At 40.4% G+C, this 12,714-nt stretch overlaps 1 protein-coding gene across 1 annotated transcript in view; it reads left to right on the top strand.

The window, feature by feature from the left end:
- fz (frizzled class receptor) overlaps positions 1–8,894 on the top strand; it is a 153,237-nt gene extending 144,343 nt beyond the window's left edge. Inside the window, exon 2 of the mRNA XM_076189466.1 lies at positions 1,827–8,894. Coding sequence (XP_076045581.1) covers positions 1,827–2,383 — 557 coding nt within the window. The 3' untranslated portion in view covers positions 2,384–8,894. The remainder of the gene's footprint in view (positions 1–1,826) is intronic.
- Positions 8,895–12,714: the final 3,820 nt, after the last annotated feature.

Here is a 12,714-nt window from a genome sequence, read left to right as displayed (position 1 = left end):
TGATTTATTGTATATGAAAATAAAACGTGTGTTGATTATTGTATTAGCTGGTTTCGCACATAAATATTTGGTAACAAATCATCACTCGTAGAGGACTGCTGAACCATTATTATTATTATTTCCCACCTTTCTGTCGTTCGTAAATAATCTCCCTGGACAGCACCTTTTCAGTTTTCATCCTCATGGTTCTGAAGGAGAAAGGCCGTAGTAGTGTTTCCGTGCATGTCGTAAAAATTAAATAGTACAGCGTGAGGAGACTAGGCCGCCCCCTTTCTGTACTGTTCTTCAAACGTATAATCAAGGCATCATTTGACCTGACCATAACCCCGACTGGGCATGGGGGTTATTGGTATATATACGAGTGATTCCCAAACTTTTTTGAATCGATCGAATCTGGCATGTCATCAAACGTAATACCCCCCTTTCCAATACACACGTTAAAACCCTAGACATTTTAGTTTGTCTTTGATTATATGAAATGTTTTGTATATTACATATGATATATTCCTGTCACAATGCCGCATTGTTTTGGGTTCCTTCTTCGCTCCAGTTGCTTGTGCAGTTTAGAAACGGTTATTATACAAATGAACATAAATTTGAGAGTATACTCGCCTGTTTATCAGTACTCATTCCCCATAGTTTCCTTGTTTTGCACACATTACTCTTATTATTGAAATTGTATACCTCGTGTGCGTGTGTTGTGGGTGACCCAGGACGCGGCATCTCCCGCCTGCGGTGAAACAGCACAACCCCAATCACCCGCACGGCTATGCATATGCAGCACCACAATATGCATATCTGTACACGCACGTACACTTACCCAGCACCCTTCTTTGTCAGTCTCTCTTCTCTTCCTCCCTCCCTCTTCCCAGCGGGGCCTAACCACACCCACGGTACTACACCGGGCGGTCCACACTCACCCACAGTCTCCCCACTGTAGCCCCCACTCGACCAGGCACCACGTCGACACGATGGAGTCCACCTTTTGTTTGAGGGCGGGGGTGGGCTGGAAATGAAGAAAAGGCCCCACCGAAACATGTGCCAGACATTTAGCGTCGGGAGCGGGACCTATTGTCCGTGAGTGTCCGGGTCGTATCGTGTCACAAGTTTTCTCAACTGCCTGGGGAGGAAGTTCCCGACGCGCCGTATCACTTTTCGCACCCTTGTGTTTGTTTTGCACTAGTACCCGTTGCAGAGGTCGGGGTTATTGTACTTCTGTTTCTTAGAATTTCCTACATTTCTCCCGCCTTAATCTTGTCAGATGACATTGCCGTCTGCATTTCGTCGACATTCGTTTCCCGTAGTTGCGTTTTTTGTTTTTTTTTCCTCTCTCTCTCGCCATCACTAATCCGTCATGGCGTCGCGGGAGGTCTTGATGTCCAGTGTATCGGGTGTTTGGTGTTCATCTCGAGAAGCAGAAATGGGGGAATCCATTTCGCGTTTTTGTCTTTTAGTTTTTACATTTTTGTATTTGCGCTTACTTAGTTTGTGCTGCAATGTTGAATGTGTGCATTGCGCACCGTTTCTTATCAGTTTTGTATATATATATATATATATATATATTGTTTTTTTTTTATTGTAATACAATTGTACCTTTACTTGGTATGTAATTTAATCTGTTATCCTTTACTTTTCACTTTAAGTTGGCGTTTATATGTATGTACTTGCCAGTATGTATTTCCCCTAAGTATTTCATGTGTATGTTATTTATTTTTCATCGCCACTTGTGATCACAACCTCGAACGCCCTTCCTTCTCCCCCCCAGCCCCCTTTCCAAGTTGCAGCTGTCCAAATGCCCTCGATTGATTATCGGTTTTGCCTTGCAGGTGACGTCCTGACTGGAACCTGCTTCGTGGGCTTGTGGAACGTCTCGGCCCTGCGCTGGTACGTGTTGGCGCCGCTCTTCATCTACCTCGTCCTGGGCACCGTGTTCCTCATAACAGGGTTCGTGTCCCTCTTCCGCATCAGAACCATCATGAAACACGACGGCACCAAGACGGATAAACTAGAGCGTTTCATGGTCCGCATCGGCGTGTTCTCAGTGCTCTACACGGTCCCCGCGACTGTTGTTTTGGCCTGCCTCTTCTACGAACAGGCTCTTCACGAGCAGTGGACGGTGACATGGCAGCGGGACCGTTGCAACTCTCGTGTGGAACCCTGGCTATCCTACAACATAAACTGCCCGCCCGTTGGGAGCGGCGTCGGGATGCTAGGTGACGGTTACGGATCCCGGCCAGATTTCATCGTCTTCATGGCCAAGTACCTGAGCATGCTGGTCGTGGGCATCACTTCAGGGTTCTGGGTATGGTCTGGGAAAACTCTCGCCCTATGGAAGAATTGTTATTTCCGCTGCTTCGGACACAGGCCAGAGAGCTACGTGTGACAGTCGGCGCCCGCCTGGCCTTCGCCCCAGCCTTACGTGGCCTCACAAGCCACTACCCTGGCCGCCGCCTCTGCCTCCGCCCCCATGCTCGCCCCGCCCCCTCCCCATCAGCCCATTATCCATCACCATCATCACCAACAACCACAACCGCCCCAGCAGCAGCAGCAGCCCCAGCCCATGCATGCCATCAAGCCGCCCATGGAAGAAGCCTTGCCTTTCAATCCAGATGCGGTTGCTCCCGAGGAAACCAACTTCTAAAGGGACACAGAGGCATTTAAGCTGTAGGTTAGGCGGGCAGATCGTGGAAGTTGGTTGTAGATGTGTGACTTCCTTAACCTTTGAAGAAATAAAGATAAATAACCAGGCCATGGCGGGAAAGACCCTTTGGATAACTGATGACGAATCCACGACGTACAAAGTACCTGTGCAGGTCCTGAGATCGCGGGAATCCGCTGTTTCAAGCTTTTGTCTTCTCTCTTGTTTCTTCAACCCTCACTTCTACCAAAGACCCCTCTTCTGCATGAGGCTCTTGATAACTCTTAGCAGGACTCAACAATGGCGAATCGACTTCTGACAATATATCGGAAGGCCCCGCTCTCTCTGCAGTGTGTGTGTGTGTGTGCGTGCAAGCAAACACACACACCAAATACTAATTAATTACAGGATTGATATGGCCACTGTTGACGTCAGCAAACTAGTTCCCCCCTCCCGCTCTCTTCTCTTCTCTAGGTCACAAGTTGCCAAAGCAGTACACATCAAAACTTTTCGTGCAAAGCAATCCTCCTTTCCCGCGATCTCCTGCCAAAGTACAATAGCAACTCTTCGGGTAGGTACGAATATGACCCTGTGTCGCCTCTTAAGGCGCAGCAACTCAGACACTTTGTTATAAAGGAAGATTTATTTTCTTGTAATGGCTTATAAGGGAGAAAGATTTTTAAGGGGGGAAGGGTGAAAATTCGAGTGTGTGGGATCCAACCCACTCCAAATATGATAAAGGGTTGGAAAGGTGTCGACACACTTTCTCCTCCTCCCATCCTTCATCTAGGGTAGGAAGGAGGATGAAAGCCGTTGTGCATTCGATATGATGTGTAAGTGAAGTCACTAATTAGTAATTATTGTCGAGGACGTAGGTGTGGGCTGTAGTTATCCTCTCGCCTAACGCACCAAATCGACATTTGTATCTTCCAACATTTAGTGTGTAGGTTTTTCAAATTCGGACAATCTGGTCAAGGTGCCCAAGGGATTTTGTTAGGTGACGATAACTAATCATTTGTTAGATGTGTATAGATTTTTAGAACTCGTGAGCAGTGTCGAAAATGTGGTGATGTTTTGGTATACTTACCCATAGAAGGGAGATTTTTGGTTGCACATGAGTTTGGTGTATGCGGCAAATGTGCATTCGCTCATGAGTGATGTGTACGCTACCGAGGCTATTTTGTGTACTCAGTGACAAGTCCAGGTGTGATAAAGTGCAGGTCTCACCATGGAGACAGCATCAGCGTGTTGAACTTTAAACGCGACTAAAACTGAACTAGTTGGAATTTGAAAATGCTGTTTTGGCGCAGAAAGAAAAGAAAACAGGAGTTGGAGTTTGGAACGGTAGAATTAGACAGTAAAAGATATTGTGGAAGAAACAGTTTTGGAAATAGTAAAGAAAAAAGTGAAATTGTGGAATAGAATGCACGGGAATGAACTGCGTGTTGGGAGTTAGAAGGTAAACTAAGTGCTCAGCTCGTATCAATTCAGCACGAGCATGTCATGGTTACGTTTAGGGTTTGTACTGTGGCAAAAAAAATGAAAATAAAAATTGTAGCCAGTACAAGAGATGGAGTGAGTGAATGTAGGAAACGTACTAAATATCGGCAGTACACTACTATAACTTGCGACGAAGAAACAAGCTAGTAACTAGAGGTGGAGAAAACTAATGAACACGAGATTTGTAGTCATCTCTCATAAACTAGATTTCATATAGCGCCAGTAACATGATAGCTGTATTTTTTATGAAACTTGTCAATTTTTATATACACTGTGTGACACTATTAGCATGGCCCAGCATTCGCCTCGTAACGGCCAAACAGTATAACAGTTACGGGCAATGCGCAGTTATGTTTAACTTTTTGTTCAGCACTATATACAACATATATAGAGTGTAAATTGTGTACATGTGAGATGGTCTTGTGTAACATTAGTAGTATAGCATTGTGAAAGATATGTATAAAATACGATCCTTAGTCCCTTGTGTATATAGTAACATCGTACTGTCTTAGCACCTACGGTACAGTTTCCATACACAATACAATTCAGTGGTGTATAATAGTGTACGGTAAAGGATGAGCTAGAATTTGGTCTTCAGAATGTTGCTGAGCATCATCCGGAAATGTAACGCCAGCCACACCCAACAAGCGCACACAACCTAGCCCAAAGCGTCGCACGGATACCCCCTAACCATTCATGACATCTTTATTTTTGTACGTATTATTAGAAATTTGTGTATACTGTAACGCTCCAGTTCCGTAGATCGTAACGTTGGTGGGAAATCCTGGGTCCAATCCGTAGTACAATCAGGATAAATCCGGTGTTCGTGAAGTGGAACAGGAGATTATAGAAATTCCTTCTCCCCTCCAACATTTCCCCTTCCATCCTCTAGCGCGACCAGCATGACATACTCAAGTCCTTGGTAATTGAAAAGTTTACGGAGTAGGATGCAGCAGGACTGTTAAGATAAATTATTGTGTATAAATTTAATTATAGACTACTATGAAAAGGTGAATGTTCGATTCCCTTCATAAACCACGAAGTGAAAGCAATCAGGTCACTTTTGTCGGGCGTTTTTTATATTCTTTAGTCCTTGTGCCAGGTTAAATGCTATGATTGAATTGTGTCGAGAGTTAGGTATGCATGAAGTATTGACACGGTAAGTGTTTGTACCCGTGTGAGTTAGGTGCGTGTTTGGTCCGTGGTCATACATCACTGCGTGTGTTGAGTCTGGTGCATAACGGCACGACGCATCTATGAAAGTTCGCGCCTTGCGCATCCCGATTAGAACTTGTTGCATGTCCGTTTGCGTGACTGCCAGCATTTACATCGTTCCATATATTGCTGACCCTAAAGGTGCCCCCAGCGAGGCAGTTGAATACGTAGAGCTTAGCCGTAATTATAGTCACATTTATTATTATCATCATACTTATCGTGCTGTTGTTACATTTGTAAATCAAAATGTATTTATGTCTTGTAGACCAATCAAACGTGAGCTTGCCACTGGTGCCAAGCACTTTAAACAAATCCACTGCTCTGACCGAAATTAATGTAGTAGAAAAAATTGACCGCGTTTTCTTTGGGTGAATTATTTTGAATTTGAAGTAAATCTCGTGGAACGTTTAATCCATAGATGGTGGTTTAATTTTCTGGTCAGATTTGGGTACACTCAGCCCCCAGGGTACACGTGCATCAATGAACTCCATTATCACAAAAACCCAGACCAAAGGAGCCGTGCGAGGCGCTCTGGGCACATTTTCTACGGACTGACCCTCACTTTGTGAATAACTTCCAAATTTGTGGGTCTCGTTTCAGTTTGAACGACATGCAAGTAGGAAGTTGTCGAGGGTTTGCCCTCCTTCTGTGCTCGCCCCAAATCGCATTTACAGATAGTATTCCCGCCCCAAACGCCTTTCATAAATTGGCTCATAGGATAGATTTCCTTTTTGGTGGCGCCTGGTGATTTTATTCGTCTAAGAGGAGGTTTGACTGGGAATGGATTGAAGTGGTCAGTCAGGCTTCGATAACCACGCAGTTGACAAGTTTTGTCTATCTTACGGTCCAGTAAAGTCCTGTTTATTTCCACCAAATATCGAAGTTGAGGAAAAAATAACATTGAAATTGCTTTAGTTCACCTATGAATTTTCTAAAGCGAAATTTTGTTTCTTGCCACAACCGTTTATGTGAAAGGTACACTTTCAGTGTGGTAGCTTTCACTTGTTTATCTACATAAACCACGTGGAAAACCCCAAAATCTGAAGCCATATCCTTAACAACTTTTTGCGGTTACTATCACTTAAGAAGTTATATTACTTCAAAATTATAGAAGTATAATAAAATGCTTAAAACTTGTGTCGTAAAAGTACTTTTCAAGTTGTCTTGGACCGTATAAAATGGCAGCACAACCAAGTGCAATAATCATCAGCCTATTGTTATTCCACAATTTGTAGATGCGCCTATCCGAGCAGGCAGATATGGAGACCGCAAATTATTAAGAACGGAAAAGACGAATAAGGAAATAGAAATATATGCAGAATCAAAAATACATTACGTGTGTTTATATATATATATATATATATATATATATATATATATATATGTATGTATAATTCTAAAAGAAGGGAGCAAATTCTGTTACAGATAATTTGCTCTAGACAGTATTTTTTGTAGTTATATAAATTTGTAGCATTCTCGCTTTTCTGATGATGTTTTTTCCTTTGTGTGGACGAGCATAAACAAAAATTTTATAATAATTTCATTTCAACGTTTTTCGCCTTTAATAAAGCATCTTCAGTATTGTTTGTAATTGCATTAGCCAAATAATTACAATTAAAGCAATGGAAACAAATAATATAACAGGAGTGAAAAAGTAATACATATGATGGCTGGTACTTTTGAAATTAATAATGGGACATGTGAAAAGTTTCACTCATTTTAGATGTGCTTTTGGTGCTATCAAATCTTGATTAGTGGAGTAGGGTTGGGTAGGTGCAAGTTTGTGTGTGTATATATATATATATATATATATATAGTATGCACACACACGGAGCTTAAGCATCACGTTATTTTTTTCGATGCAGAAGGTTTATATTAGTCAGTTGTCAGGTTCAGTGAGATACTTTCACATTTTAGACCCCTTTCAGTAATCTGGATTTCTTTGGGAAAATAGTATTGATCATTTTATCCCATTTATTTATCGTGCGCTGATGGCGTAATTAGAAGTCTTCGGGGTTTTTAACCATCAGTTGGCGGGTTTAATATCCGACTTCTCTCCCAGTTAGTAGCAGTGACGCACCTGCTCCAACAGTCCCTAGAGCACATGCGCAAAGGTAATGAAGTATGCACGCGCTTTCCTTCCCAACCACTTCAACCAGTAGGAGATAGATGGTTGTTTGTTTCTCATGATCAACGCTCCTCCTCCTTTAAAAAGATTTTATTGTTCCGAGACTAACATTCATCCTATACAGACGGGATCCACGACATTAGAAAAATGTAATCCCCACAATTTATATAATATGCAGTCAAAATATTATTTTTACGGTAACTGCAGTGATTACCGTTGCAATTTCATTATACCGTTTTCTACAGAAGAGAAGTGGAAACCATCAAATATTCTTGGGAGTATTACTTATAAGTTACTATTAAATGTCTAGGAATCGCTCTGTTTTTATTCTTATCTAGAGGTTATACTTTTAACTCTTAATATTTGATACAGCCCCAAATCCTTGTCCAACCCCAGCAGAATGAAAGAGCAAGGCGTTTTCCCAAAAATGAAATCTTGAAAGTAGGCCACGGTGTTGTTGATCGAAGGTCTAACTGATAACAGACTGTATCCCCCACGAGTAGCCCAACTTACTTTGAAGATGACAGCCAACCCTCCTGTTCCCCGTAGCAAAATAAAATTCCAAGGCATTAACCAGATTAAATTTGTAAAGGACGACACTGTGCCAGGTATTATGATAATTCATTATGTTAATGTATTTACCTTAATCCTGACATCACTCGGTAGTTCTCTTCACTTTTCCTTTCCTTTCATTTTCCTTCGGATATTTTCATCCCTCCCTTATCCCGCCTTCACCCGCATTCCAAAATATTCATCCTCCCCATCCTTATACATGACGCATTTCATACAATGTTGTCGTAAATTTCATATAAACGTGATGGCGAATACAATTTGATCTCGATATTCCCGCCAAGAATTTGAACTGCGCACCCAATGCGTACGTGACTGTTGGCATATTTTTTAGTCGACTTTATTACCACCATCACTTTTCTCCAAGGAGAATTCTTGGTGAATTGCAGTTATAGAGATTAGCCTTTAATTTTAAATTTTTCTGTAAAGCTTGATATATTGGCCAGTCGTTAGGGGTTATCTAATTGACAAACACATAGTGTCTAGAGCTCTAGACGCTGCGTTGAACCGGCAAGTAACAACAGCTACTATTCTATTGTTCCGCTGGTTCTTCAATCAATTACTCCTTGTGTTTGTATCCATTCTCAAAAGGTCGACCAACCGTCTTCATTGGAGCGCAGAGGTCTTCGCGCAATTTCCTTCAGTGTTCATTCATTGTGTGTGTACGCACACGAATCTTGACGCTCTCGTTTCCACAATTGGAAGTGAATTTACCGAGACTACAAAACTGAGAGCAGTGGATTGTAAACTCATTTTTGTATTATGCTTTTGTATATGTTGTAAATATTAACCCAAACTTTTTCAGTGTTATGTAAATAAAATAATAAAAATCTCGTAAGTTTACTTGTGTTTTAATTTCTAATTCCTTTGTGTCGACATTACGGGAGGGTTCGAAAGAAGATGTGCTCAGTACGGTAATGAAATCAGATATTGGAAAGGTGAGTCGGCGAAAATATTTGTTCATGACTGAAATTTTGATGAGTTGTAAAATGTGCTGGTTTCAAGAATCTCATTTACTTGAATATTAGGCATTACAATAAGTTCATTTGACCGAAACCGTTAGTTGTGAGGTTTAACGATAAAGCATAGACTGGCAAGGTGAGTGTGAATGGAAACTACATTCCAATGATAAAATGCACTGAAATGCCTGAGCACAATCCATAAATTTATTGTGCATCGAATGTGGGATGCATTGCAACATGAGTATTTGCTTTTTAGACGTAGTTTATCATTCTTTCAAAAGCTCCATATACTCATGATACGATACAGACTTGTACTAATAATAACTGGCTAATTTTTGAAAGGACAAGAAGTTTCATATTAGCCGATAATCCTAATCCTCTTGCATCAGCCAGAAAAAATGCTTAAACTGCTCGGCTTGTAAGGGCTGAACAGTTGTTTCTATGACCAGGTTTAGGATTGTGTACCGAAACTATGCAAAGCTTTTTTCCGTTTTACGGGGATATTACTATTACTATGATTCGTACCTGTGTAACTGCTTTCCCGTTCATTGCCTCGAGATTTCGCCAGAAAAAAAGAAAAATTATAATGCACGTGTACATAAGATTTCTCATCAGTACAAAAGAAAAGGCGTTTGATTTCTGGTAAATGTCGGACATCACAAGGGGTCTGTCTGGGGGATATATTGTGATTTTTTTCTTCTTCCTGCACATATCAGCAAGGGCCTGCACAGGTAAGGTTTACAGGAGCAAGAGTCTGCTCCTTGTATTATAACGTATACGTGTCCATATGTATGCTATGTTTATATATATTTATATATATACATATATATATACATTCTAAAATACTCTTCTTTTGCTTTTGTAATTACTCCCATTTTATAAGTTCATGGCGGGTTTTTCCATGATTTTACACAACACTGAACCTCATCTTCCACCCGTCTCCGGTTCATTAAACTTTATCGAAGTGTTCCTGTAGTATTTTATATACTTTCACTTTTCATTCTTTTCATGAACTTGGCATCATCAGCAAATGTGTGCATAGCTTTCAATAATTTCTTTATATTCCGATAAATATAATGAAATTCACCTTGATATACATGAACAGTGTAGAGGTCTCTTGTTTTATTCTGTTAATATGATTTACTCGGTACAAATAATCCTTTATTAGAATTCACGAATCCATGATGGCTTCTTTTTATTTTGAGCCATTTCCAAGAATTGACACTACATTGAATTTCGGCTTCCATTCCTAGATCAATTTATAAGTTATGAAGGTTTCTTGTAATATTTTGCAATCCTTCAATTTTCACCCATTTCATTGCCTTGGCATAGACATTAAGTTTGTTCAGCCACCTATTCTATTCATTGTGTATCCGACGTATATCAGAAATATTACTGATGCATGTACCTCACTGGGGGTACACCCTAGTCAGCTCTCTCCAGGAAATCTTTCATCAATTTCAATATGCTCCTTTTAATTCTTCTTATGTTTGACAATTTCTATATTAGTATTTTATGCAATACCTTATTGAAATCTTTTTCCAAACCATACGCAATGCAACCCTCTCTTGTATTCATATTTTTAATGGAAAAATAACAGATTATTGCACGACTTTTCTTCTCTAAATCTGGACTGATTTTCAATCAAGATTCTCTTCTACTGCAAGTAATTCATCCACCTAACTTTTACCATATTTACACACATTGTAGCTGTTGTGAAGGTTAAGGGCACTAGACGATAAAACTCAGTTTCTTCCCTAGAAAATTGGTGCCATATTAGCCAATGTTCAGTCTAGTGATCCCTTCCCTTTTCCAAAGAACATACAATTGGTTGGTATATTTTTTCCAACAGTCCTCTGTAATCTTTCAGTATCCATTTTGAGATATTATCTGGCCCCATCATTTTGTTCAATTAGTATCCCAAATATAGAATATGGGCTTGTAGTGTCCCACAAGGAGCTACGATAAAAGGGAAATGGATGACAGAAGAGTTTGGGGTGGATGCATGTCCAATATATGGGGTAAGAAGCCCATAGTTAGTTAGGTAGAAATTATTCAAAATATTTCATTCATCCACCTGGATTCTCATTATTTTAATTTCATTCATATTCTTTCTTGTTTGTATTATGTTATTTCCTCAATAATTCATTTATTTTTGTCTGGTCCAACTTAACTACATCAATAATTTTACTGGAAATAATATCCTGTTTACGGTCTGGGTTGTTTTGGGTTTAGAACTGTCTTCGGTCGCCATGTCAGTTGACTCTCGACTCTACTTACTTTCTGTTCTCTCTCACACATTTCCCCAACAATGACCTGTGTGCGTGTTTACCTTATTGTATTTACTTAAATATAATAAACAGGAACGGTGTTCTACTCGTGGATCTCCGTCTTGTTCTCGACTACAACCCAGCTTTAAAATCGGTAATGGAGTTAGTGGGCAATATTACATCAAGGAAGCATTCCTGAATCCTGGTGCTTCATAAAGGAGACCAGATGGACTTTAGTAACTACTGACCGATTAGCTCGTTATCAAATGCATGTATTCTCCAAGATCCTTACAAATAGACTAAGTCAAGTTTTAAATGGAAACCAAACAGGAGAACATGGATACTGTAGAAGCGGATATTCGACTGTAGATCATTTGCAGGCGATTAACCAATTAATAGAGAAAACGACAGAATATAATATACCTCTTTGTGTAGCTTTTGTAGATTACGAGAAGGCCTTTGACTTGGTAGAAGATACAGCAAACTAAAACCACTACGCAGAGTTCTAGAAGAAATGCGAAAGGTACCGCTAATTCGACTACGTAAAAAAATAAATAAAATAAGGATCGAGAAAGGAATACGGCAAGGCAGTGCCCCATGTGCTCCCCCTTCCCCCACTGTTAAGTTTCACCTGATCGACGTGTCCCATGTTACAGCTTGGAAGAGATTTGGAGAAGGCTGACCTGGAAAGAGAAAGGTTTGAAGATTAATGGCAAATATTTTGACCACATAAGATTTGCAGATGACGTTATTATTTCAGAGAGAGCAGAAGACTTGTAAGATACGGTGACTGATCTGAACCAGGAACGTCTCAAAGTAGGCTTAAAATTGAATAAATGTAATGTTCAACACGAAAGTTCAAAAGAGAATCGATGGTGAGAGTCTTGAAGTTGAAAAGTATATTTAGGCCAGATGGTGAAAGTGACCAAAGATCATGATAATGAAATAAAAAGGTGCATTATAATTGATTGGGAAGTGGGAAGTATATAAAATCCAGGTGCAAGACTTGGAAACTGACGAAGATGATGGAGATAAACCTAAGGAATGCACAGAGAAGGATGGAGAGATCAATGATGGGAATAACGCTGAGAAACCGAAAGAGAGCAAGTTGGGTGAGAGCAGACTAGAGTGAAAGGTATTGTGGAAGCGATAAAAGAGAGGAAGTGGAGTTCGGCGGGTAAGTTACCGCGAACGACTGATGAACGATGGAGCAAGTGTGTTACGGAATGGACGCAGCTAGATGGGAAGCATGGTAGAGGGAGATCTATACCCGTTGCACTGAGAACTGGCCGTTAGGGCGGAGCACTGGGAGTTCCCCTGTGGTGCCACATCTAATTATTTTATAATTTTATTTTATTTTATAAATGTATTTTATAATGTTGCCACATATGATTATATTATAATTTTTGTCACACACCACCACTGAGGTAA

Source organism: Oratosquilla oratoria, chromosome 8, assembly GCF_046742065.1.
Source record: "Oratosquilla oratoria isolate Oo_2021 chromosome 8, ASM4674206v1, whole genome shotgun sequence".
Classification (NCBI taxonomy): Eukaryota; Metazoa; Arthropoda; class Malacostraca; order Stomatopoda; family Squillidae; genus Oratosquilla; species Oratosquilla oratoria.
The sequence above is the reverse complement of the archived record's forward strand: the minus strand, read 5'-3'. Positions and strand labels throughout refer to the sequence as shown.